Genomic DNA, 27,622 nt, shown 5'->3' on the forward strand with positions numbered 1-27,622 from the left:
TTACTAGCTTTTACTTTTAAATTAACCCATTTCTATTAATCTATGTATTGCCACGTGGACTGTGGCTTTCCCAGTCCTCTGGCATCTTGCTTCTTGAGCAGCTTGTTCACATCTCTCCCAACTCTGTGCTCTTCATCCCAGTCCTCAATTTGATTATCCCACCTAACTTTATCCTGCCTTTCTATAAGCTAATCAGCTTTATTTTTAACCAATGAGAGTAATACGTATTCACAGCATACAGAAGGATTATCCCATAGCATTTCCTCCTTTCTGTCTAATAAAAAGGAAGGTTTTAACTTTAACATAGTAAAATTACATACAACAAAACAGTTACCAAGCAAGAACTACAGATACAATATCCAGTCTATTTGTGGTTCACAAAATTAGAGAAAACACTCAATTATCCTTCCTATTTTGGTGAGTCCAAAATTTTATATCTAATTTACCCTTTCATCATAACTAAGAAAAATAATAACTATGACTAGTCTTCAACTCTATCAAAGACTTCAGAAGGATGAAATATTACCTGATGACAGGGACATTAGACTGCCTGGACAGTCAGCCAAAGTTTCTTTGCAATGTTGGGGCATCCATCTTTGGCCTACAGGCCTAGCGTATCTGATAGATTTTCCTGTGAAGTAGGTAATTTTGAAGGACTGTCCTACCTTGTCTTGGAAAAGTTCAGCATTCACCTTTCTTATATCCTGATGGTTCAGTTTGTACAGTAACTGTCAGCAATTGAGGCAAGGGCAGTTTCTTTGCCCATATGACTATCTTTTGCCATAAAACAAACTCCATATGGAGCTTCTTTGATACCCATCATCTTCTCTGGAATATATTTGTGCTGCTAGGAGCAGACATGTCTCACTGTCATGAGAAGTCTCAAGTTATTAAAACATTTTAAATACCATATTCTGTAAGTCTTTGAAGATTACCTATCTACCTGAAATAAATATAGCTTTGTATACCTAGAAAACCTAATTAGGATGATTATAAGCTTGACTATTATTGATAACTATTCATCTGTATTTTTTTAAATGATACATTACTTTTTTGTTTTTGTTTTTTCAAGACAGGGTTTCTCTGTGTAGCTTTGGAGCCTGTCCTGGATCTCACTTTGTAGACCAGGCTGGCCTCATACTCACAGAGATCTGCCTGACTCTGCCTCTCGAGTGCTGGGATTAAAGGCATGCGCCACTATCGCCCAGCTACATTTCATTTTTAAATGAGTTGTATAAACATAATATCTTAAACAAGAGTAGAAATATACATATAACAAAATTAACTCTAGATTTCTATCAATAAACCAAAACCCATACTGATGTAAAATATTTTGATATTAACAGTTGTTTTTTACATTAAAGTAGATTCAATAATCTACCCTTTTTCCTCCAGTATTTCTATATCATATCTCCCTTTCTTTTTTTAGAAAGAGATTGGTTATGACCAATAAAAATTTATATATAACCAACCACCCTTAAATGAAAACAAACATTTATAACCAATATTTTGGGAATGTAGGTGTAGTTTTCTAGACTGCTTCCTGCTGATTGGTGGGTGTTGGTAATCTTTGAGGGACCCCAAGAATATCAGGATAATTATTAAGTCTTGGCTGGAATATTTCCTGAGGCTGTATCATCTCAGATGTTTTGGATGCTAGATCACCTGGGCCGTTTTTATTGGTGTCTGGTCCCCTTGTTCTGAAAATATATAACTTTTAAAGGTGACATACATATATTAATACAAATATAATCTATGTGTCGTACACAAGTCGGCCAAAGATGATTTTTTGTTAATGTGTTTGAGCAGGTAAAATATACATCATGTATCTTGTAGTTACTTTAGGTTTATTTTCCCATGTCTGTAGTTAGGATTTCAGGGGTCTTCCTTGATCAAACCTCTCATTTCCTGCAGAAACAAAAATACAATCTCTCCCCAAAAGTGACATACCTTTTGACTTAAATTTTGGAGTCAAGATATTTTTAAAATATATAGGTTGGTTTAATTTAGTAGCTTTCACAATCAAATGTCTCTCTGTAGTTATCATTCACCCATTAACAGTCAAAAAAATCCAAAGACAACACAATAAAATACAGAATCCCAACTCTGTGTATTTTCATCTTTATGAGTCTTATCATAGGTTTTTTATTACCCTATTCCCTTTTTAAGGACTTCATTATTTTTAAGTCATTTTTAAAATCTATGACTGTTTTTACCCTTTCTCTTCTCTCCCAAGCCTACACATATTTTTCAAACACTGTGTTCAGAGGCCTTTTTGTCTGGACCTGTTCTTACTGAACCTTTTCTTCTGTACTAGCAAAATCCCTAAGTCTGCCATGCAGTGCACAGCTGGGAGATGCCTCTCTGAGAGACTGAGGGAATCCACCATGCTGCTGCTCAAGCCTGCATGCCTCAGCCAAGGGATGCATCTCTATACCATGGCCTACATGAGAAACTCAACCTAGGAAGCTGTTCTTGGCTCCATTTCTGTGTGTCTATAACACTCCTCTCTTTTTTTTTTTAAAGCATTTTATGCTTTATGTGGATGTACACCTACCACATTGGAGTGCCATATGTAAACAGAATTTTTTGTCCCTACTGCCCAGTCCCAAATAAACGTACAGAAGCTTATGTTAATTACAGAATGGTTGGCCAATAACTCAGGCTTATTATTAACTAGCTCTTCCTTTAAAATCAACCCATTTCTATTAATCTATGTATTGCCATGTGTCCCATGGCTTTACCAGTCCTCTGGCATCTTGCTTCTTGAGTAGCGGTTCTCATCTCTCTCGACTCCCCCTCTTCATCCCAGTCCTCAGTTTGATTGTCCCACCTCACTTTATCCTACCTTGCTATAGAGCAATTGGCTTTATTATTAGCCAATGGGAGTAATACATATTCACAGTGTACAGAAGGATTATCCCACAGCATTGCTCACCAAGTCCCAGCTCCACACTCAGGGCAGAGTAAGTACCTTTGGATACTTGGTTCCTATCAGTGCCTCTGAAAACTAGAAGGACCCATCTTCCTAAAATCTTCCTAGTTCCTCTAGACCCACAAAAGTAATAAATATGAACTGTGAGAGGACCTGAGGACTTGTTCTTGAAGAGATGATGATCCCCAGTTTCTGGAGGATGAAACCTTTTTTAGGACAGTCCCAGACAGAGGCTAGGTCTCATTTCCACATTTGTCATGCCAATTGGACGTCTCATTGATGTCCAACTGCAAGAGATAAGAGGCACTCTGCACCTGGCCTCCAGACATGTGTCTTGCAGACAAATGACCATCTGCTCACTCTTAGGTCTCTCCAGGAGCCTCACTCCTCTGGAAGCAGAGCCTCATTGGTCAACTTTCATATCTAAGGAAGCTCTCATGTGGTCATTGATCTGTACCCCCAACACATTCCAGAAGCCTGGGCCTGCACCCCTACCTACCGCCAGCCATGTTTAGAAACCCTCAGCAAGCTGGGGTCCTAAGACCACATTTGTGTAGTGGCCCAGTGCTTACAGAGTTCTTCCTAGTGATAGTCTGCAAGGGAGCTGCCATGGTGTCACATGGTGGAATCTCCATGTGAGGCAGGGCAGAGAACACCTTCAGGGTTAGGTATTCTCTTTGTGCAGCATGCCATTCTCTGGGCAGCTAGCAAAGGTTAGATGGACCCAGGTGTTTCTCTTAACAATCCTACAAGGCAGAACATATGAGGAGACTGAGGCAAAGACTCTGGTAGCATGTTAGCCCAGCAGTAGCATATTAAGTGCACAGTTGCTTCCTGGCTAGGGAAGCCCCTCTCTTATAATCTTCTGCTGCTACTCTCTGTTCAGGGAACCCACCTCCAGAAGTGATATGGCTTCACAATGGACATGAGATCCAGGAGTCAGAGGACTTCCACTTTGAACAGAAAGGTGGCCGGCACAGCCTGTGTATCCAGGAGGTGTTCCCAGAGGACACGGGCACATACACCTGTGAGGCCTGGAACAGTGCAGGGGAAGTCCGCACCCAGGCCATGCTCACCGTGCAAGGTGAACCTGAGCTACTTTGGGGAAGTGGGGGTACAGCTTCGGCAAAAGCCATTTAGGGGTGAAGGAAACATGGGAGATTGCTCTGGTCCCATTGCAGCCTCAGAGGCAGATCACTGTCTCCATCTCCAACTCTTGCAGAGTGGGACTTTCTTCCCAGCTTTCTGAAGTCCCAGCTCTCCCCGGGGTACTGCTAAACTGGATGGACAATTTGGTATTGATGGTTTGGGATATGAATTACACATGTATGCGTCCTTTCTCCTATAGAAGCCTCCTTTTTAAGAGAAAGGCGAGTTAAACACAGGCAGTGGACAACAGTTCTCAGCAGTCACACTGGATGCAGAGCATGAGCATAGGAAGATCCCAGCCAAGGACTCCATACTGCCAGGCCTCCTGCCTTCACTTTGGCTTATAAAAATTGATATTAATATTATCCTCTGATAACATAACCAAGGCAGATTTTTCAATGAGTATGTACTGTCTCTGCATACCCAGTCCAAGTAACTTCTGGACCACTTATTCTTTGGTATCAAATTGTCTTCCGACCTTCTGCCATCACAGAGAATGGAGTGGATGCCAAGCTCTGTGCTGAAGGGCCTCCATCTCCATTTTTTTCCTCATTGCCTACTTCCAGAACCTCATGATGGCACCCAGCCCTGGTTCATCAGCAAGCCTCGTTCAGTGACTGCCTCCCTGGGCCAGAGTGTCCTCATCTCCTGTGCCATAGCCGGAGACCCCTTCCCCACCGTGCACTGGCTCCGAGATGGCAAAGCCCTCTCCAAGGACAGTGGTCACTTTGAGCTGCTCCAGAATGAGGATGTGTTCACCTTGGTCCTAAAGAATGTGCAGCCCTGGCATGCCGGCCAGTATGAGATCATGCTCAAGTGAGTCTGCATGCTCTGCCAGCCTCCCTCATCCCCTCCTCAGACTCCTGACTCCCAGGCTGGGACAGGGAAGCCAGAGGAAACAGCAGCCAATCCAGGCCCAGTGCGGTTAGCGTGCTCTTGGTTCTTATAGTTGAATAGAGCAGGCTCTCATGGAGAGTCCTTCCCTCTGAGTTCAGTTCCCCAGGAGCCTCTCACACCACATATTGACTTGGCACATTATGCGGAATATGTAGAATATGAAAGATACAGAAATGTGAAATGGGGCGGTGGCTCACATCTCAATCTCAGCATTTGGGAGGCTGACTCAGGAGGGTCACGGTGGACTTGAGGCCAGTCTGAACTATAAAGTTACACCCTTTCTCAAGAGAGAAGGGCCGAGAAAGAAGGTCTGGATTAAAGGTAGAGATACAGGAGGATAGAGGCCAAACGGGATATATTAGTATTAGGTATCTGTTGCTGTGTAACAAATTACTCCAAACTTAGACAGCAGATACTTATTATCTCACAGTTTCTATGGACTGAGGTGTTAGTTCATTTTCTGTTGCTATAATAAAATGCCTGAAGCTTGATGGCTTTATAAACAAAGGTCTCTGTAGGTCCAAGGGTGGTATGGTAGCTTTATCTGGTGATGGCCTTCCTGCTGGCAAAGGGTGGTCTGAGGGTTCACATGGCAAGAGGCAGAGAGCGTGCATGTCACAATCTTCCTCTGCCTCCTCTTTATAACCACTAGTACTCAGTCACAGAGGCTCCCGTGTGACTGTTTGTCTAGTCTTAAACATAGCCTTAATGGGTGCCTGACTACTTGTAACTTGCTTCCTGAACTTTACCAAGTCCCCATACTGAGCCCATCACGTTCATCAGGATCCGCTCTATAAGCCACATGCCAAGGCGTTTGCTATGATGGCAGACTGTGCCTACAGTAATTATGTGCATGTGCTTTCTACTTACATCAGCTACCTGTTGCTATATAATAGACCACCCCAGATACCTTGAAGTGCACTTTTTAAAAAAGAAAGCTATTATTTCTTAGAAATCTTTGGGTCTGTTCAGGAGTTATGTCCATATGGGCAGAGCTCTGTGGATCTGAACTAAACACAGGACCCTCTTTCGATTATCTGTTGTCCTGTTACCATCAGCGCTGCACCTAGACGATGTCAACTGACTTTGCCTTATGCTTGAACTCATTATTACCAGGGGGACAGATCTGCCTCTGTGATAGGAGCCTTGCTCACTAGGCCAGTACTAGGGTAGAAACTGACTTGATGTGACAGTACTTTCTGGTGAAGGAGCAGTACTTGGAGATGATACTCGTGTTAATCAAGCTGGATATCCTATAAGAGATGAAGGGGTTTTTTTTTGTTAGATTTTGTTCGGTTCATTTGGTTTTATAAGATACGATATCATATTGCCCAGGTGGCCTCAAACTCAATATGGATAACCTTGAACTCCTGATTCTGTTGCCTCTACCTCCTGGATTTTTGTGAGATTTTGAATCAAAAAGAAAGACTGGGTCTTGGCCAGTAAAAAAGGGCTTAGCTGAGCCAAGAAAGAAGGGGGGTAGAGGGCACAAAGCAAAGGGCTATAAGAAGTTTGCCAGACCCTTTGAGGGGGTTACACTGGAAGGGCAAGAGGCAGACTGTCTGGGACCAGCTGGGGACAGTCATAAAATGGAGCCTATCCCAGCGGAAGGGAATGCGGAAATTACCAAGCCTTCTCATCTGATAATGAGGGACACTGAGGTCTCAGGTCACCGACTTGATCATGGCCATGAGCTGAGCCTAAGTTCGAGCCCTTGTCTTCTGACTTCAATCAGATGTTCTTCCATTCTGGCAGCCTATGGCTGGGAGTGTCTTTCCATGCACTGGGAGTTAGGGGACCCAGGAATTCATGCTGGTCGATTCAGCCATGCATCCCTTGCCCTTTTCCTCCCAAAGTCTGGATTCCTCATTCCTCCGGGAGGCCATTGCCATAGCTCTGTCCCCAGCAAAAATGGAGTAAGTCAGTGGAAAGTTCTCTTGAGGAGTGCTTGCCAGGCCTGCCAGGGACCTTGTTCCCTCTCATTTTCTTTGTCCTGACAGAAGTCAGACCTAGCCCGTGGAGGAGGGCCTTTCGAGGAGGAATTTCTGGGTGGCTGGGAGGAAACCAGGGGGTCCGATCTGTTTCTGCTTTTATGGAGTAGTGGATGCAGGTGAGTTTTAACTTTCTCTTCACTTCGCAAGCTCTGATCAAGAAGAGAGCTAGCAACAAGTCAACTCCAAACCAGCTGAGAACACAGATATGTTCCAGGAAATCCGTTCTTTACCTTGGTATATAAACTCATCCTATGTGTGGGTGATCTGGGGTTGGACCCAATGCAAGGCTTTTAGCCCGAGCAAGAGCTTCTTATAGGGGCTCAGGAAAGGGGAGCCAAAGGTCTCCATGTCAGTGGCAGGTGTAGCATGCAGAGTGACTGCTGTGTCCTGTGTGGTAACACCAGAGCAGCTCCTCAGTCTCCGCCCAAGTTTGTAATGGAGCATGCGCACTATGTAAGCTGTCTCAAGATGCTGTTCCTGCTGGTTAGGACACTGGTAGGTGATCCCAGTCAGGAGTCTATCTGAGCTTTGTAGGCTCCAGAAGAACCCGTGACTTGTCTTAAAGGATCAGTAGAGGTTTGCATTTTAGGCCTTCGGAATAGTTACCCCAGTGACCCAACCATGGTGTACCAGTGCTCTGCCATCCCATCTGTCTGGAGACCTCAGGGTGAGGTCTGTGGGTAGGTGGAGCCAGAGACACTGAGGGTCTTTGTCTGTAGGTCCCCACCATGGGGACAGATCATGATGACTAGAGCCCTTATTTGCTTCCTTCCATGGGGAGGTATAGATAAGCCTTGCTCCAGCTCAGCAAGCAGCTCAACTCTGATTCACAGCCTCCTAGAGTGTGGCTAGGGTAAAGTGGGGCCATCCGGTCAGTATTTGCTCCTGATTCCTATGCCTTATGACAAGAGGAAACTCAGTGAGGATATGTGGAAAAGAGCTACCAAGTAAACACCCACTGGGCGTCTTGCTGTGTTCCATGCCGGCGTCAGGCATGGGAACAGTGTGAAGTAGGGAAAGAGTGGCCTAACACTGCCCAGTGACCTGGCAGGATCAGGGCACCAGGGATCACGCTCACACCCGGTGCTAATGAGTTGCTGATTAAGCAGAGGTATAGCCTGGACTCTGCAGGATCCTTGAATTGGTAGCTTCAGAACCTGGGCCTGGAAGAGGGGACAGACAGGAGCTGACAGGAGAGGAGAGAAAAATGAGAGAGCCAAAGGCACAGAAAGGGACCGAGGTAGGCAGAGCCTGGGATAACACAGAGGCAAGGAATGGAGCAAAGGAGGAGGCCCCGCCAGGTGAGAGAGTCCTGGAAGAGAGCACATAGGTCTGCCCTAGTTTTGCATGGGTTCATGCCCAAGAATGAGGAGCAAATCCACAGACCCTGAGAGCAGAACCACACTGTCCATTGCTAGTGTCTTTCGAAGAGGAAGCGCCAGACAAAATGAGGTAGGCATACCACACTGGCGGCAGGAGGGATAAGCACATGTTCCCAGATTTAAGATGTAGGTGCCTACCAGGTGGACCCATACACTTCGGTGTGTATCCACTCCTGTGGTTAAGGCACACGTGTGTACAGACACTCTAAGAAACACACAAAGACCCCAAAGCATACTGGTTCTGATGAACACCGTGGGACCTGCATGCAGGCTACAAGTAGGCAGATCCAGCCCCTGTCCCTGCTAGTTAACTCTGTGAGTTTAGGCACATTATTTTTAACCTTCAGACACTCTGTTGGACTTAAAAGAACAGAGCTGTCTCTAACCTGTCGGCACCGTAAATGAAATGAGGCAGGTTATGTAAGGAAGAGGTCCCGGAGCTGGCAGCTGCTATGTCTGTCATGGGATCTAAAAGGGTCCCTCAGAGCTAGCAGTGCCACTAAAGCAATGTATCTAGGGGACTAAGTGGGACCTGAGAGTCCCAGCCCTGCCTTGCATAATCCCCATGGCCCCCTGTGCTTTCCTATGCTTTCCAAACTTAGCTGGCATGTCGTAGAGAACAAGACAAAGCATGTGTGGCAGTCGTGAGGGCCAGCCGGTCCTGGATAAACACAGTCCTTGGAATGGTAGAACCTACCCATTTAATTCCCAGACTGGTCCCTTCCCCAAACATCCCTTTGAAATGCCAGCAGAGGGCAGCCTCGTAGGCCAGAGGGCTCATCTGCTTTGAATCCACTGTTAGCCACTGAGCCCCTGCCTAAGAAGAGGGGCCTCAGCCAGCCATGCACCCCTGGGGGCCGAAAAGTTCTGTGATTGTAAAGAATCCGGAGCCCTGCCCACCTGAAGAAGGAAAAGAAAGGCCACCCATGTTGGGAGACACGCTTGTTAGGTTTTTAACACGGCACAACACAGAATGTTCCAGTTGATGGGGGAAGGCTGGGACTGTTTTCTAGGAAAATTCAGCCATTGGGGAAGTGACTGTCATCGCTTTGAGGGAGTATGGAATCAGATCACGGGGCATCTGAGCCAGGCCTGTCTGTATAGACCAGCGGCTTCATCACAGCGGCCAGCAGCCCTTATTCTTGGACTAGGTGATCAATTGATAGTGTTAAGAAAGGATTCCCACTTGTATATGCCACTGAGCTAAGCCCTAGGCCTCCTCCTTCCCCGATGGTCTTCCAGCCCTTGACCAAGTCTACACTTGCCTTGTCCTCCTTCCAGCCCTGGGCTGAATGGGTCCTTTGCCCAGGGAGTCTCACAGTCCTCACTGTACTGCTCTTGGCTCCATCAGGAACCGGGTTGGCGAGTGTAGTTGCCAGGTGTCACTGATGCTGCACAACAGTCCGGCCAGAGCCCCACCACGGTGAGTGCCCCCAGCAGTCGCCTGGTCAGGCCCCTGAACCCGCCACCCTCCTCCTAGCCCCAGAGCCTGGGAGGGTTTGTGTCCTCCTACTGAGACTACCAGAGCCAAAGGGAAAGGTTGGAAGGGATGAAGGAGGGAGGGCAGAGGAGGCAAAGGAGGGGGTGATGTGTGTTTCTTTTTCTTTTTTGCACACACCCTTATAAGGCTACTGAAGTCATTACCGATATAATAAACCAACTAGGCAAGTGAGCGCCTCTCACCAATGTTCCCTTCTATAAACACAGCCTGGCCGGCCCCCACGTCCCTTCCCCCTCCTCCTCTCTACCCTCCGCCCGCCCTCGGGGATTTGCTCTCCCTTGACGTTTCTGCCTTACCCAACCTCTTTTCTTCCTGCTACTTTCCCTTTTCCCCCTCACTGGTTGTTGCAGGGGGCGGGAGCCTGCCGGCTGTGAGGGCCTCTGCCGTGGAGGAGTTGGTGCTCATGGTGATGGTGACCGCGATGGGACCCTGAGGCCTGGCTGGCCAGCAAGAGGGCAGGGTTGGCCAGAGGAAGAAGACGGAGAAGACGTGAGGGGCCTGTTGAAGAGACGGGTGGAGACCAGGCTGCACACCGAAGAGGCCATCCGCCAGCAGGAGGTGGGGCAGTTGGATTTCCGTGACCTCCTGGGAAAGAAGGTGAGCACCAAGACCGTATCCGAAGAAGACCTGAAGGAGATCCCAGCTGAGCAGATGGATTTCCGCGCCAACCTTCAGCGGCAAGTGAAGCCAAAGACCGTGTCCGAGGAGGAGAGGAAGGTGCATAGCCCCCAGCAGGTTGACTTCCGCTCTGTCCTAGCCAAGAAGGGGGCCCCTAAGACCCCCATCCCGGAGAAGGCCCCACCTCCAAAAGCTGCCACCCCAGACTTTCGCTCAGTGTTAGGTGGCAAGAAGAAATCACCCGCAGAGAATGGCAGTAACAGTGCTGGGGAAAGCCCCACACCTGTAGGCAATACACAGCCAGCTGGGGCCCTGAAGCCACCCATAGGCAATGCCAAGCCTGCCGAGACCCTGAAGCCACCCATAGGCAATGCCAAGCCTGCTGAGACCCTGAAGCCACCCATAGGCAATGCCAAGCCTGCCGAGACCCTGAAGCCACCCATAGGCAATGCCAAGCCTGCCGAGACCCTGAAGCCACCCATAGGCAATGCCAAGCCTGCTGAGACCCTGAAGCCTGCAGCCAATGCCAAACCCACTGAGACTCTGAAACCCATAGGCAATGCACAGCCTGCAGGGTCCCTGAAACCCATAGGCAATGCACAGCCTACTGAGACCCTGAAGCCCGTGGCCAATGCCAAGCCTGCCGAGCCCCTGAAACCATCTGGGAAAGAAGAACTCAAGGAGGTTAAGAATGATGTGAACTGTAAGAAAGGGCATGCCGGAGCCACAGGCAATGAAAAGAGACCCGAGAGTCAAGGCTCGGCCCCAGTCTTCAAGGAAAAGCTACAAGATGTCCATGTGGCCGAGGGTGAGAAGCTGCTACTCCAGTGCCAGGTGACCTCTGATCCCCCAGCCGCTGTCACCTGGACACTGAATGGAAAGACACTCAAGACCACAAAGTTCATCATCCTCTCCCAAGAAGGTAAACGGGGGGGGGGGGGGGGGTGAGGGTAGGGAAGCTGGGGAGCCTGTACCTACCTGGGTCACTGTCAAAGCATGAAGCTACAGTCTTCTTGGTGGTCACTTGTAGCCACAGCCTCAGTTGGAATAGCCATCCCTATGCCTCCCTCGCTTATAGGATGGGCTCCCTACTGAGGGGGCCTTGGCTGTATACGTGACTCCACTGTGGGTGAGAGTTGGCTTTCTGATCTGTGGGGTACATGCTGTGCCTTGGTGTCTGTGTGGCAGAGCCTTCTCCTGGCACCCCACCCAGGGCCCCTGTAAGCAGACCTAGGACTGAGTTGTCCAACATCCCCCCACCCTCGTGGAGAGAGCTATGCTTGCAGATTGGGAACGGGAGGGGGGGGGGTTGTTGGGGGGAGGACCCTGGAGCTGAGGTCAGTTGGGGGCCCTGAGCCCACTACTAATTAAGAAGTGTGATTTAAGTTTAGGAAGCAGTGGGTTGGCATGCTGGTATGGAACTAGGGACTGGCGTTAGCAACAGTTCAGTCTTGAAAACATTGTGGGTCTGAAGGACCCATGGGCAAGCCAAACACTCAGCACAGCCCGATGGCCACACTCAACTCAGGACAGAGCTGCTCGCTTCCTAATTTGGATGAGACGTTTGTTTGCTGGTGTTTCACATTCTTGGTTGGGGGATGGTGAAAGTCCTGCCACCTATGGCCTTTGGGGCTTTGGAGTTCTTAGATGGGCCAGTTTACACCAGAGAAAATGGAAGTGAGAGGAGATTTATTCCCAGCCCCTTGGCATGGTTTACTGTTCTTTTACATTCGTTTATTTATTGTATCTCTGTGTGTGTGTGTGTGGGGGGGGGGGTGACTTGACTGATTATGAATGTGGCCACACTGCCGTGGTACATGTGTGTGGATCAGTACACAACTTGTAGGAGTTGGTTCTCTCCCTCCACCGTGTGTGTGCCCTGGAATCCAACTCAGGTGGTCAGGTTGGGCAGCAGACACTTTTACCTGCAGCTGAGACCCTTACCAGCCCTCAGTGTGTTTTAAGGCCTTGTTATCCATCCCAAGTCCTGCTAGGGACTCCTAAGTCAGATAACATCCCACAGCCCACGGAGGTGGCTAGCAGAGGGATGGGGTCCTGCCTGAGCTGGAGCTGACCCTAGTGGGTCATGAAGAAGTTCCCAGGATGTGGCGCATGCCCTTGAGGTGCAGAGGACGGTCCCTGCAGAGGCTGAGTGGACAGGTCTTAGCAAATGCCGGTGCACAGACAGACAAGCCAGCCCATTCTTCCCCTCCTCTGTCTCCAGCTATCCTCTGGTCACTCCCCTCTCCACCCACTCTCCCCTCACCCCACAGCTGTCCACTTCCAAAAACCTGGAAGAAGGCATTTGCAGATAGCAGCGTCCTTGTCCCTTACTCCACAGTTCCACCAGCTAACCCAGAGGGCGGAAATATACGGAGTCTAAATGTTGAAGGACCAAGAGGCAAACTGGATTTTCTTTCAGCAGAGAGATGGTATAGTCTTCTGCTAATGTATTGACACAGTAATGTTTTCATATGGATGTCCCCAGATGGTCAGAATTCTCCCGAAGATACCTGTCCCCATGTCTGCTAGTTCCGTGTCTATGATGTCCACACCCTGGAGGTCTTAGGGCCACCGCTGTGGTAGGGTATGAAGAGTGAGACAGTGGACGCTGCCATTCTCCCTGTTGTACCCAAGGGCCTCCCTCCCTCACACAAGCTGGAAAAGCTTGACCATGTCCAGGGACCTCTCTGGGCAGGATGGAGGACAGCCACCAGCCTGGGACATGTAAGTGATCGAATCCTGCACAGTACTGTCCATGAATACATCAACCTCAGGGAAACTGAGGTTCAAACAGTGGTGAAAGGAGGCAGTTCCAAAAGCCAGAGCCGCCAGTGGCCACTTATAGACCATCTGTTTTGACTGAGCAGTGCCAGGCAGACCTGAGCCAGCCACCAGCCACTGACTCCTCTCATGCCTGGGTTGCTTGGAGTAAACTTTAGAGCAGAGATGTAAGCAACATCTTCGCCTCCCAAAGGGAAGGACTGAAATCCTCAGTGACAACAGAGGAAATGCTGGCCAAGCCAGCATGTGAAAAGAGATTGGGGGTGGGGGGGAACTACAGAAAGAGCTCCCACCCAGACTTCAAACTATATTCTCAACATTGCAAAGTAAGAATATCTTGTTTCCATCCGTTGAACACCGTGCCTGATGCCATCCTAGACATCTTACACTTTCTGTTCACTCAATTCACACTACTAGGGATCTTTCTAACAGAGAGGTTAAGTAAATTGCCCAAGGTTGCACAGCTCTTAAGTAACAGAGCTGGGATTGTAATTCACATAGTTGAGATTTTTATGACAAGACCAAAAATATCGGAAGAGAGGTGGTAGGTCCCCTAGGCTTTCCAAGTGTCTGGTCTTTTCTCTGTGATGGAGGGAGCAGACCTTGACATGAGCCTCTCTTGCCACAGTAAAGGGGAGAGTGCTTGTGCTCCAGATAACAGCCCCACCTCCTAAGCCTGCACTCACCAAGTCTTTAAAAGGGGTTTTGTCAGGGGGAAGTGCATCTTAGGGCTTATCAGTTGTCAGACACCTATCTGGTCCAGGAAGGCAGCAAGGTGGCAGGGGTAGAATGAATCTGCTCCTAGTAGACCTGGCAGAGAGGACATAGGCTCACTATCATAAAACTGTTGGAACAAAGCACCACAGAGTGGATCCCACAGAGGGGAGTTGTTACATACCGCGGAAAGGAATGGCTGGTGGGGAAGCCCCTGGCCTCCCTCAGAGCCCAGAAAGCAGGACAGACTTGGGCATCAGGGAAGCTAGGGGTAGGTGGTCCCTGGAACAGGGATTGGGACACTAAAGGCTGGCTGCTTGCAAATGGGCCTATCTGGGCTGGCCAGAGTGGCTTACTTGGCCCTGACTTCAGTCCACATCCTGTCAGAGAACATGTCTAAAAGCAACAGAGAGCCAGCCACGCAGGCAAGATGTGGGAGTGAGGAATGCTACACAGAAAGTTGGGTCTTAGGGGCTGTGACTGACTCTAGGCTAGTGGCAAGTATGGAGGCTGCAGAAGACATCAGGGGGATGGTGGTGAGGTCCATACTGCCAAGGTGAGCATAGCCACAAAGGGAAAGAATCCAAGGCAAGAAGTACAGACATCTGCTATAAAATCCTGTGGCCTGGCTTGAAGGGCAGGGTGATGGCTGGGGCTGGGGAAAGAAAGGGAGATGGAGCAGACTGAGTGCTCTTGGGCCACAGGGGTGATCTGAGGTGATGAGGAGGGAGAAAGGGTAAGTCCTGTCTTCCTGTCCCCCAGCACCTCCGCACCTCCACACCTCTGCCTCTGAGTGCACCCTATCAAGATTCTCTTCGTCCAGGATACCTTCTCAGAATCCTGTCACTTTGGTCAAGAGACACCCACACAGTCCTTGTACCCAGTCAATACGTGGATTTCAGAGCTCCCGCTGCTAGGGAATGCCTGTGTATGTATGGGGTGGGAGGCTTCTCTGTTGAGCCCCAGAGCCCGAAGGACAGGCTTACATTCACCCCACTTAGTGCTGGAGAGACCGGAGAAAAGATGTGCTGGCCATTGGTGGGATTTGACCATTTAGGTAATTCTCGGAGAATCAATCAAGTGGAGGTGGTCTTCCTCTTCTGGTACCCAGAGCTATGGGTTCAGGGGACCATCAGCTGGACCTGCCCTCCAGGGACAGGCACCTGGGCCTCCCTTTCCAGACCTATTTGGCTATAGGGATGACCCTGGAGTCTAGGCGGGGTTGAGGTAGCAATAAAAGGACCTTTATCTCCATGTTTTCTTCCTGCCTCCAGGCTGGGCTTCCCCTAGCAAAAACGTTTCTCCCAATCTAGTAATGACGCTTTGTTTTTGTTGCTATTATCAAGAGATGATTCATTTTTAATTGCCTTCAGGGTGGAATCTTACGAAAGCTTTTTCAATCTTGTATAAATTCATCCTACAAATCGTATAGCACCTACTACGTACAAGGCATTAATTATATATAGCCCCTTTGCTTGTATGTAGAATCCATACAAGCAATTATTGTTGGAATTACCTATGTTTTTCTGCCTAGAGACTATCTGATCTTTTTTAGCAATACTAATCAATATATATTATTGATTTTGTGTTCGTGACCTGGTCTTGCAAAGATCCTTCCAGATCACCTGCTATGGAAATGCTCTCTGTCATCCAGATAATCTCAACTATTTCTTATTACCCTTGCATTCCAGACATGGTTCCTGCCCTCAGGGCTTGCATGGGAGACAGGAGTGTGATTCAGCAATAGCCTTGAGGTAGGCTTTGTGTGTCAGATGCCTGGGGAAGCCCAGGAGAGGTGCGGCTAGAGTTAGGGCAGTGTTCCCCTGGGAATAGTGCCCGTTGATCTTGTCCCCCCACTCCCATATACCTGGGATGCATACAGCTGTCCTCCCATATACCTGGGAGAGGTGACACAGTGGACACTGTGTCCAAGGAAGAGACCCCAGGTGAGCAATAGTGTTGGTTGGTGCCTACTGGCAGGGCCTGTCAGGGAGGCTTTTGGAATAACCAGGAGCCTCCAGGACTTCAGGCAACTTCCTGACCCCATTCCTAGCCCCTTCTGTCCCCTCTCCCCATCCACTCAGAAAACAGAAGAGCTGGGGGTGTCTTCAGTCACAGGAGAGTGACTCCCCCCATCCAGGAGGGTCTCTTGGCAGAGCTCCTCCTGAACCACTCAGTAGATTTTGGCTTCCCATCCCCCATCACTCCTTCTCAACTCCCTACCAGGCTGACAGGCTGAGGTTTCCAAAAAAAAAAAAAAAAAAAATTGCTGGGAAACAGTTTTCTTCTGGAGGTCAAGAATGAGCCGTCCCACAGGAAATACCAGATTCTTCATCTGGGGTGGCCAGCCTCCAGCCTGCTCAGTCTTCTTCCAACCCACGGATGCATGTGGCCATGGCTAAGCTCTGCTGGGGCCTTGGAGGGCTGGGAAGAAAAGTGGGCTCTTGTTCAAATAGGCCACTGCCCATCAGATGACTTCTACTGTATCTGTCATTTAACCAGCCAAATGTGGGACCAAAATGTGGAACAAACAAACAAAATGAGTTCTGAAACAGGACATAACTTGGGGATGGGGGATGGAATATGTCCTCCCAGACCAGGGAACTTCAGAGATGGGTGGGTTTCTTCGGAGCCTTGTCTTCAGGCCAGGGGTCATCCTAACATCCTCCTCTCCACCCACATGAAGGGGATAGCAGCCCTCACTCCTCTGTCCCTGTGCCTCCCGAGTCTTACTCCCATGCCAGACTTAAATCCTTTCTGTTGCAGTTGGGAAGATATATATGGTGGCCCATTGCCTTCCCCATGGAAAGACAGAGAGACCTGTTCAAGAGCTGGGAACAGGGCAGGGGGAGACACAGATCAGCTGTGCTAACCCACGAAACAGTGTAGCCTTTCCAACTCTCCAGCCTGGGTATGGTGCTCTGGGCCCAGTCCATGCTATCCTTGTTCTCTCCGTTTCCTGCCATCAGCTTTGTCTAATGGAGTGGGAGGGGAGGTAGTGATTGGTTACACTTTTGAGTTCTAAAGTTCCCCTTGGGAACTTGTCCCCTACCCCCATATACCTGGGATGCATACAGCTGTCCCCCCATATACCTGGGATGCATACAGCTGTCCTCCCAGGGCCAGCGGCCTGGGGAATGTGGAGAATGGGTAGCTTACAGGCAGCGGGAAGGACATGGCTCTGCTTTTGGGATGGCTGTTGCACTGACACTGGGTAGTTTGAACAGGATGCCATGCTATAGGCTTGTTTATGTGTCTCCAGGTAGGACCTAGCAGATGGTTGTACTCCTGGCTGGCCAGGCTGGGATGATCCCCACCTACTCACCCACCTAAGGAAGATCTAAGAGACCTGATCAGTCTGGGGATGAGAGAACTGGATAGGAAAGGACTGGATCCCTGAGCTCCTGTACGTGCTCAGCCTGCCTTCTCCCTGTCCACCTATGGGCCACCGGACGTGTTTCTTATGCAGGCTGTAAGGAAAGAGGCCATCCTCACCCCTCCTGAGGGGCCGGATGGTCCAGCCCTGTAAGAAGGCTGCCTCGGGAGTCTCTCCTCGTCAGCCTGTTCTTCAGCCATAGTTCTTCCTAAAAAGCCTTTGCTACAGTCACACACCAGAGCCACTACCTTCTCACAGGAGATCATCCCAAAGGCCTGTGTCTGTGTTGGACAAGCGTTCCCACCCTCTCCCACTCTCCTGTTCGCTCAAAACCACCTTTATCTTGGGCTGGTGAGATGTTTCAGTGGGAACATGTTTCCTGACACCAAGACTAATTAATGACTTAAGTTTAATCCCAGGCACTCACATGTTGGAAGGAGAGAACCTCCTGAAAGCTGTCTTCAGACCTCCATACACACATTGGGGGGGGGGTGTTTATTTGTTTTGGGGTTTTTGGAGATAAGGTTTCTCTGTGTAACAGCTTTGGATGTCCTGGATCTCACTCTGTAGACCAGGCTGACTTTGAACTCACAGAGATTCGCCTGCCCCTGCCTCCCGAGTGCTGGGATTCCAGGCCTATGCCACCACTGCCTGGCCAAACACATGTTTTTTTTAAAAACAAAAACAAAAACAAAAACAAAAACAAAAACAAAAAAAAAACCTCCTTTTACTAAGCAGTATCCCCAGCATCACTGCTAGGTGACTCCTTCCTGACCACCATCCCCAGGAGACTGTACCTGGCTCCTTATGCTCTGTGTAAGGGGCAGGCCATGCCCATCTGCTCCCTTCCCTTCTTTCTACTAACTAGGGCTACTTCTTTCTCTTTCTGCAGCTTCCTAAAAGGGCCCTCCAGTGGGGGAGGGATCCTGGAGGAGCTGACTAGGAATTAGCCTCTTTTGGAGAAGGTTATCAACAGAGTTTGAAGATTCAGAGAGGAGAAAGCCAAATTCTCAGCTGGCCTGTGCTCTTGGATTCTGAGAAGGGGTTTATAAAGACACCTCCTGTGCTCCAGATGACCAGGTACTGCACCCTTACCTGGTCATTTACAGCATATCCTGTTCTCTCTCCCCATCCCCAGGCTCCCTCTTCTCCATCTCCATCGAGAAGGCACTGCCTGAGGACAAGGGCTTGTACAAGTGTGTAGCCAAGAACAGCGCTGGCCAGGCAGAATGCTCCTGCCACGTCACTGTGGATGGTGAGTCATGCTTATCCTTTGCGACCACACAGCCCCTGCTACATCTGAATGCACTCCCACCCACCAAACTGTCCCCAGCCTTCCTTCAGCATTCATTTGGTGAGACTCAAGCTATCTAGAGGGAGGGAGGGAGGGAGGGAGGGAGGGAGGGAGAGAGAGAGAGAGAGAGAGAGAGAGAGAGAGATCAAGAAGGGAAGTGACAGCCTCACCTTGATTACTTGATTGCCCACAGAGCCTCTTCCTGTATCCTCTAGCCAGGAAGAAGGGCTGTACACCTTCTTCCCCTCCCTCCCAGTCCTGACCTCCACACCCAGAACCTTCTGGGCAAGGAAGCCGGGCATAAGGGCACCAGCAGGAGAAAGGACACACCCACAGGAAAATGACTACAAGTATTTGACAAACCACAGCCAACAAGTGTGTAGAGTGTACTGGTGCACAGACCCACTGAGGGGCCTGGGCCTGAGGAGGGAGCTGAGCGTGCAAGCGTCCTCCTCCTGGAGAAGGTGAGTCAGGCTGAGGTGGGGGAGAGAGGAGAACAGGTCTTCTGCCAAAAGAAAACACAGTAAGAGAGAAGGGAGGAGAAGCAGGAAAGAGAGAGAAAGAGACCCCTGAGGAGTGTGGAGTTTCCCCAACTCAGGAAGTGGCAAGGCCCAGCAGGAACCCCGATCCCAAACCTGCAGGACTTTCAACCCGGTGCCTCTTTCCTTTGAATTTTCATACTTTCCTGGAAATGTCAAAAAAGGTAGTTGTGTGCAAACAGCTTCTTGCCCTTGAAATGCCTGCTTAATAACTGTCAGTAAGATGTCAAAAACTGGTGTCCAAATAAGGCATCTGGAAGAACAGCTTCCTTGTTCTGCCTCCTGAGTCTGGTCGCTCTAGTCCTGAAATCTTAACGTGTTTTTTGGCCATCCCACAAGTTGGAGAGTCTTTGTCCTCACTCCTGATTTCATAAACCCCACTTCCTGGTCACAAAGCAGAGATCTGGTTTACACAGTAAATGGGAGAAAAGATGAGGTGTCTTCTAAAGGAAAGTATCTTTTGAAAACACACAATTGCAGAGTAAATTAAATAGTTCCTAGCTAAAAAATCTGACAGGGAGTGAGTAACCTAGGAATGCCTTTCTAGGAATGATCTCACAGGATCTGCCTCTGAGGGTTCATGGTCAACCCAGATGCATGCCGCGAGGTTCCTGCTTACTCCTGGGGTGTCACCTGCCTGTGGCCACCTAGGTCCGAGTCCTGCTGCCCTCTGTCCAGGTGGTGCCTGCTTGGAAACTGATTTCTAACTGCCCCACTGGAGGGCTTAGGGACAGTTCTTCCTATCAGTAAGTGGCAGTCCGCTAATGAGGTTATCTGCTTTTGAAACCCCTGGCCTCTTGAGCGCCTATTTACACAGCCAGCTGCAGGCAAGAGAGCAATTTGTTCTGCTTATCTGTCCAGTGTCAGCACCTTTTCCAGATTTGTTTGCAAAGTGCAATTTCTTTTTCCCTTGCACAACATAGTTAGGAGGTTTTGTTTGGTTTGGGTTTTTTTTTTTTTTTTTTTTCCTGTCTAGGGGACTCATTTATATTCCTCCAGCAGCTTAAGCAGCTCAGTTTGCTGAGGAGGTGTGCTGAGAGACTTTATTGTCCCCACTGATCTCATGATGGCTATCATTTCTCTCCAGTTCCTTCCGAGTCAGAATTTGGCCCCTGGCTACAGATTAGGACCTGGGTCTTGGAAGGAGAGCTAGAGGAGAGACAGGAGAGACACCAGCTGAGACAAGAGAAGTGACTGGGGTTAATTGGATGTGGTCTGGTTTTGTTTGCAGATAGGAAAGAGGGCAGCCGTCTTTCCCAGTCCCTCTCCCCATCCCCCCTGCTGATGCACTTGGAGGTGTGGCCATGTCATCTGTTGGATGAGCTTCTTGCCACACTTAGCTCTCTCTTCCCATCAGGAGCCCCAGCCAGGCAAACACTGAAGGACTGCAGGCTCTTGAACCCTCCTCACGGCAGCTTTCTGCCTCCTTTGGGTTGGTGGTTTGGCCAAGCTGAGTGACCTCCTGTCTTTCATCCTTCTCTCGGCTTTCCCCCCGTTCCCAGGACATGGTACTCAGAGATCTCAGTAGATCTGACCATCCTTCACTATTGTTGAAGTCGGATTTATGTGTGGCAAGAGCATCTCTCTAAAAAGCGGGATCCATGGTTTCAGTCAAAGTCTCAAAAAGAGTTGGTGTGCGCCACCTTGGATTATGAGTGCTAGGGAGGCTGAGGCAACAGGATCACAAGTTCAAGACCAGTATGAGACACTGTCTCAAGGAAGAACTAAAGGTATGGAAAAGAAGGAAGGAAGGGAGAAGACATTTGCCCTTAGGAGTAGCTAGCCATGGTTGAATTTTCATCAGTGAGCTCTTCTAATCCATCTGCTATAGCTGCCTGCCTGATCTCTGGGTAGAGGCAGTCCTGCATCCCTCCCAGAGAACAGTGAGGTCCCTCTCTATTGTGCTGACTTCAGGATGGCCTTTCTGCTGTCACTCAGCACAACTCACCATGCCCCCTGAAATGCCCAATACCTTTAAGACTACAATATAAGAATGCATTTCAAGATTTCACAAACGGGGATCCTGTTGGGCTCAGATGTGTTCTGTTTCCTTCCTTCCTTTCTTCCTTCCTTCCTTCCTTCCTTCCTTCCTTCTTTCTTTCCTTCCTTCCTTCCTTCCTTCCTCCCTTCCTTCCTTTCCTTCTTTTCCCTCCTTCCTTCCTCCCTCCCTTCCTTCCTTCCTTCCTTCCTTCCTTTCCTTCTTTTCCTTCCTTTCCTTTCCTTCCTTCCTTCCTTCCTTCCTTCCTTTCTTCCTTCCTTCCCTCCTTCCCTCCCTCCCTCCTTCCCAGCTTCCCTCCCTCCTCTTCCCTTCCCTTCCTCCTCCTCTTCTTCTTTTAACTTGTTGCTCAAGACAGAGTTTCTATGTGTGGCCCTGGCTGTCCTGGAACTTACTCTGACAAGGCTAGCCTTGAACTCAGAGATCTTCCTGCCTCTGCCTCCAGAGTGCCACCATGCTTGGCAAGTGTTCTGTTTCTCATAAGGCAGGAAGGGGGTACCCTACAGAATGCAGCATGCCTGGCTATTAATGCGTTACTTGGGACATTTGCCTATGAAAACAGGTATTTGTGCTTTTTGTTGACTGTGGTCATATCACCCTTCCTTCCAAACTCAGCAGAAGGTAGGTGTCAACTTGTCCCATCCAAAAGGATACTGAGCCTATGACGGGGAGAACTTGCCAAAAACAAAACAAAACAAAACAAAACAAAACACAAACACCTCACCCACGAGGAACTTTTAATACCTGCTGTGGCCAGAGACTTCGGTGCTTCATCTTTTCAGTTTCTGCAGCAGGGGGCAGGCCGCCTTTCCCACGGAGCAAACAGCCACAGGAAAGACTGACAAGAAGCACCAGGCTGAAGCCCCACCCAGTAAATGACAAGAGACCTTGTCCTGATAGAACTCAGGTGTGTCTGTCTGGTCCTGGGGCTTGCCAGACCTTTCCCAGCTGATTCAGGTCAGGGAATTTGCATGCCAAGACACCGGGAGACCTTGCCATCCCTCTGCTGGGAAGTCACTTCTACTCAAGGGCCATTCATTCCTATGATTCCCTCCCAGCTCAGGCCTCCCTTCCTTAGGTACCCTAGCCAAAGCATCCAGCCTTATCTTCAGGGAGAGTAGGGCTTCACAACCACAAAAGACCGTGCATCTTTGTATAGGAGGAGCACATATCAGTGGCACCCACACCATCATTCATTCATTCAACAAATATTTAGGTCTGCACCCTGCCAGGCACAGCTCAAGGAGCTGGTGTTTGGACTTGACTTTTGTGTTATGTGTGCATACAAATGCACACACAAACACTCAAGCAATACCATGTGGTGTGGGGAAAGCACAGCCAGGTGGTGGGGAGGGGACCACTGCTTCAGAAAAGGGTTGCTGGGGACTTTGGGTAGAATGAACATTTGAACAGAGTATGGAGTGAGGGAAGGAAGGAGTTCTAGAAGTAAGAGAAAAGAGGTGGTGGGGGGAAGCAAGAGAAAAGCACAGCGAGACTGTGCTGCTTGGGGGCAGTGTGGGGAGAAGCAGCAGCAGCCCGCTGGTGGGCCAAGCACCGCGTGCCAGGAATCCAGGCTAACACGGGCCAGGGACCAGCGCTGCAGGGCAGTATGAACTGGAACGGGAAACCAGGTTTCAGTCTAGTGTATTGGGACAACACTAGATGCTTGTGAAGGCTCACTCAGGCATCTTCGTGGTGAGCAGACCTAGGGTGCATAAGAGAGCAGGGAGGCGGGCTGCAGGACGTGATGGCTTTTAGACTTGGTGGAGCAGAAGTTGGGGGATTCATCATCTGGTTTGATTCAGAGATGATAGGAGTGGCTGACGATTTGGATCTGGAGAGGCAGAAAGGAGACTTGGAGAGGGGCCAGTACTCTGACTTGTTAAATCTAGGCTTTCGTGGAGAAATAAGGGTCAGTGGTGATGCTACTTACTTAGGTCAAAACGTGGAGGCTGGGGGACCCTCAAGAGTTCCATGCATATGAAGATAAAAATGCCCAGGAGACAGCTCCCGAGATGAACTGGAGCTGAGGGGCTGAAAATAGAACATGGGGTGGAACCCACACGTAGAGATCATTGAGTGCCTTGGGATTGAAGGAGCTCCTGAAGTGCCACGTGACTGAAGATAAGGCCAGAGGGAGATGAGAGCACTGAGAGGCAGAGGCAGCTCAGGGGTCTGCAAAGGAGACTGGGATGAATGGCCTCACGAAGAGAAAAAGAAGTCCAGAACAGAGATAGCCCAGAAGCCAAATGGTCAGGATTCTAGAGAGAAAAGAATGACCAGTGAGTCTAATGCTGCCACTGAGGCAGCTCAGCTTGATTGATTTAATGACTATCGGAAAGAACAATGCAGAGATCATTAGTGACCTTGACAAGAGGGACTCAGAAGAGTGACGTGGTATCAGTTTCATTTAATACCTAGAGACTGAGTCACCTGCTCAGGTCACCCTGACTAGTTGGGTGGGAATCTGAACCCAAGTTCTTGTTCCCAACTACTGTGGTCACCTGACTGTTGCTGAGTAGACTCTGACCTGCCTTGGTCTAAGTCCTGGCATGTTCCTTAATCCTTTCCTGCTTTCAATTTTATTCTTTAAATCTTCACATGCATCCAGTTAGTATTAGGTTGAACTGAATCAAATTGCTGTTCTTATAAAACACTTAAATAGCCTTAGACCAGAGGATTGTGTTGAGTTTAAGACTAGCCTGGATTGTGTGGCAAGTTCTGGCCAACCTTGGCTACTGGATGAGAGTTTGTCTCCAAAATAAGGAAAGAAAGAGGGGGTAGAGAGAGGCAGGTTGATATAGTTAGTTGTTTTTACTCTTTATTCTTTGAGGGGCCCACCACCCAACTCCCAAATAAATCACACATGGAGGCTTATTCTTTCTTATGAATGCCCCACCTTAGCTTGGCTTATTTCTAGCCAGCTTTTCTTAAATTATCCTGGCTACCTTGTGCCTCTGGGCTTTTTCCTTTTCTTACATCTATAATCTTATTTTCACTCTTACTCCATCCATGGATGGTGTGTAGCTAGGTGGCTAGCCCCTTGCGTCCTCCTCTTTTTCTCGCTCTTCCTTGTCTCCCAGATTTCTCCTTCTATATATTCTCTCTGCCTGCCAGCCCTACCTATCCTTTCTCTTGCCTTGCTGTTGGCCGTTCAGCTCTTTATTAGACCAATCAGGTGGTTTAGACAGGCAAAGTAACACAGCTTCACAGAGTTAAATTAATGCAATACAAAGGAATGCAACATAACTTTACGTCATTAAAACAAATGTTCCACAGCAAAAACAAATGTGACACACCTTAAAATAATATTCTACAACAGATTAGGAGTGAGGAAAGAAGGAGGGAAGGAAGGAAGGGAGGGAACGGATTTAAATATTGATGAATGTTATGGTTCTGTCTGCTATGAGCACATGGAGGACACAGCAAGATGTATATTTGTGCATGGGATCAATACCTAGTAATGCCACCTGTTATTTTGATTATTTTTTTTTTTTTTTGGAGATGAGAATCGAACCCAGGGCCTGGCGCTTGCTAGGCAAGCACTCTACCACTGAGCTAAATCCCTAACCCCATATTTTGATTTTTTAATTACACTTTATTATTTATTTGGGGCCAGGGGGGCATGAAATAGAGTATGTGTGGAGTTCAGAGGGCAATTTGCAGGAGTCATTTCTTTCCTCCCATCATGTGGGTCCCAGCAATCAAACTCAGATCCTCAGGCTTGGCGGCAAGTGCCTTTACCCACCAAGGCATCTCGCTGGCTCCTCACTTATTATTTGCTACTCTTCACTCTTCTGCCGAGATGTTGTTTTTCCTAACGAGGGAGGCTCTGTTCTTGGAGTTTAGGAGCTCATCCAAGGGCTCATCACCCTTAAACAACACAGCCAGAAAAGAGTTCTCATTTCTCCAACCAGAATTCTCTGTGCTAGGATGCTGCTTGCTCTTAGGCAGAGAGACAAGCCAGAAATGAGCCATCCCAAGAGATGTGGGAGCTCAGCCCCTGCTTTGCCATTCCTAAGCCTCCTGAAGTTCAGATCCTCTCTGAGAAGTTTCCCAAAGCCTCCTTCTCCCTGGCCTGGGGTCAGAATCCAGGGATCCAACGTCTAGGAGGGAGTGGGGAAGTATCCCAGGGGCCTGAGTCCAGCCATAGAAGGGGTGAGGCATTGTCCATGTAAGGGCAGGTCTCCTGATCTCTTTAGGAGCCCCTGTTTTTCCACACCTCTATCTTCTACCCCCACACTTTTTTTAGGGGCACAACCAGGCCAGGAGAGGACTCCAGCCCTGGGGCCCAGATCTAGAAATAAAACCCAGTTTCATCACAAAATGATTAAAATAGACAGAAAATACAAGCTGCTCTTAAACTTTTATCGCTATTATTTTTATCCCCCAGGCAGCATGTGCACACAAAGCTGGTTTTGATTAAGCGCGTGGTCCTCCAGCCCATTCCTCCTCACTGCGGTTCTCACAGTGGCCAGGCAGCTCGGTATTCCTGGCTGGGCCCCCTGCTGCATGCACAGCCCCCACATGACTGGCATTGTAGAGGGTGCTGCTCCCCCCCCCCCCGCCACCCCGCCCTGGGCCTCTGGGTCGGGAGATGACTGGTTTGGAAAGGAAACTTGAGCCCTTTTCTTCAGGGCCTGATGGGGAGCTAAGTTGCAGTGAGTGAAGCTGTCTCAAAACCAGGTGAAGCTCACACCTCTAGTGAACCCTCAGTGCGCCCCAGAGCCAAGGGCACTGCAGAGGCCAGTCCAGCTGATAGAGGGCGTGCTGAGGTGAGAGGGTGCTAAATAGCCCGTTAGAGGAGGGTAGGGCAACATGGCTGACAAAAGAATGCGTTCATTTAGGTAATGGGTGCTTTTGATCTCTCCAAAAGACCATCTTATGCTTTGCCTTTCCTGGGCTTTGGGAGGCAGTGAGCTAGAAAAGATGTCAGTTCCCTTTCTACAGCTCTGGAAGCAGAGGCATGGGGCAGTTTAAATGATTCACCCCAATACTCAAGGGTGACAGTGACAGGCAAAATGAGCCAAAATAGCATCCGGCATGACCCGTGAGGAAAGGCATCCACACGATCCCACCACCCTCTTTCAGAAGCCAGGAAAACTGGGCCCATGGCCTCTGCTTGCTTGTGCCTCAGCTTACATATCAGCAAAAGGACTTTGATCCTCTTTCCCAGACTCCTCTCTGCTCTGGAACTTACCAGGAGAAAAAGAACACTGAATCAGGAATTCAGTACTACGTACAAACTTTATCATTCATTTTTCCTCCTGGGAAAGGGAAGACAAGACATTTCTGAATGCACCTTTCTTCAAAGTCCCAGGGGTCTCTCTCTCTCTCTGTTCCTCCAGAGTGTCCACGTGAACACTCTGAGTATGGGCTGGCTTTTCAAGTTCTGCCTAAAAGGATTTCTTCTGCCTTCCTTCCTTCCTTTACTCTCATCCCATCATATACTGCTAGAAAAATCCCAATTGAAGCTCAAATGGAATGATTTCCATAGTTGTGTGTACATGGCTTTTGGGTGTCTTCAACAGGGGATTGACCTTGACATCTCTCAGCTGCCGCCTGACGGAGCCTGTGTTGTGCCCTTATGCAGCCTTCCATCACTGGGTTGCCCAGCTCATAGAGAGGACAGGCATGTGGTGGAGGAAGCCTACATAAACAAGACTCAATAAAAGGAGTCGTGGGGACAGATGCACATTCTAAAGCCTGCAGGGACCCAGATGTCATCCAGGAGAAACACAGCCAGGAACTAGGGAGTGTATGTCCACAACCACGCAGTCTGTGTTCCTAGTACCACCTCTCACAGGGAACCCAGTCTAGATAAGACCAGCTGAGGTGCTCAACCTGGAGGCAGGGACAGCCTGTTAGCCCTTCTCCTCCAGCCAAGCCACAGGAATGTGGCCAGAGCCCTGGCTGGAAAATCCCCTCCTCCCTCGGAGCTTCCTCCTTGGGAGCAGGAAGTGGAGGGTAAGGACAGGAAGGGACTTGGGGGAGGAGCCTTCCACCCTCTCCCCTAAGTAGTGAAAACACAAGCCTGGTAATGGCCATTCAGCCAGCGGCTTCTTATCGAAGTCCTGGGTGGTTTTCCCACAAAGTGAAAATCCAGTCTTATGGGAACCCAGGGAGAGCCTTTTCTGCCCCGCCTCCCCCAGCCCACAGTGCTGTTCACCTCTGTGCACAGAGAGAGTCTTACCCCGACCCCCAACATTATCTGTGCTTTTCCTTAACTTGGAAGAAGAAACTTGCTGCCCTGCCTCAGCCAATGGCCACCGCAGGGACTCATAGACCTGCCTTGAAAGCCTCTAAATGAGTCCCAGCCTTGGTCTCTGAGACTATGCTAGCGGTCTGCTCTGAAGCCTTCACCTAGCCAGGACTGGCTCAGTGCAAAAGCAAGTCTCAGAAATCAAAGGCCACAAACACCTTTTAGTCCATGAGCCGGAAAG

The 27,622-nt window shown here is 49.1% G+C and overlaps 1 protein-coding gene across 2 annotated transcripts in view; it reads left to right on the forward strand.

Moving 5' to 3' along the window:
* The window catches only part of Mylk (myosin light chain kinase), a 250,871-nt gene that overhangs the window by 155,204 nt on the left and 68,045 nt on the right, over positions 1-27,622 (forward strand). Inside the window, exons 13-17 of one of the 2 annotated variants that reach the window (XM_036203911.1) lie at positions 3,822-4,019; positions 4,651-4,900; positions 9,709-9,780; positions 10,209-11,398; positions 18,489-18,605. In XM_036203911.1, the coding sequence (XP_036059804.1) occupies positions 3,822-4,019; positions 4,651-4,900; positions 9,709-9,780; positions 10,209-11,398; positions 18,489-18,605 (1,827 nt within the window). Of the gene's footprint in view, positions 1-3,821; positions 4,020-4,650; positions 4,901-9,708; positions 9,781-10,208; positions 11,399-18,488; positions 18,606-19,064; positions 19,109-27,622 lie in introns of those variants that run through there. The other variant, XM_036203910.1, reaches the window with a different exon arrangement.

This window comes from Onychomys torridus, chromosome 12, assembly GCF_903995425.1.
Source record: "Onychomys torridus chromosome 12, mOncTor1.1, whole genome shotgun sequence".
In the NCBI taxonomy this organism is placed as follows: domain Eukaryota; kingdom Metazoa; phylum Chordata; class Mammalia; order Rodentia; family Cricetidae; genus Onychomys; species Onychomys torridus.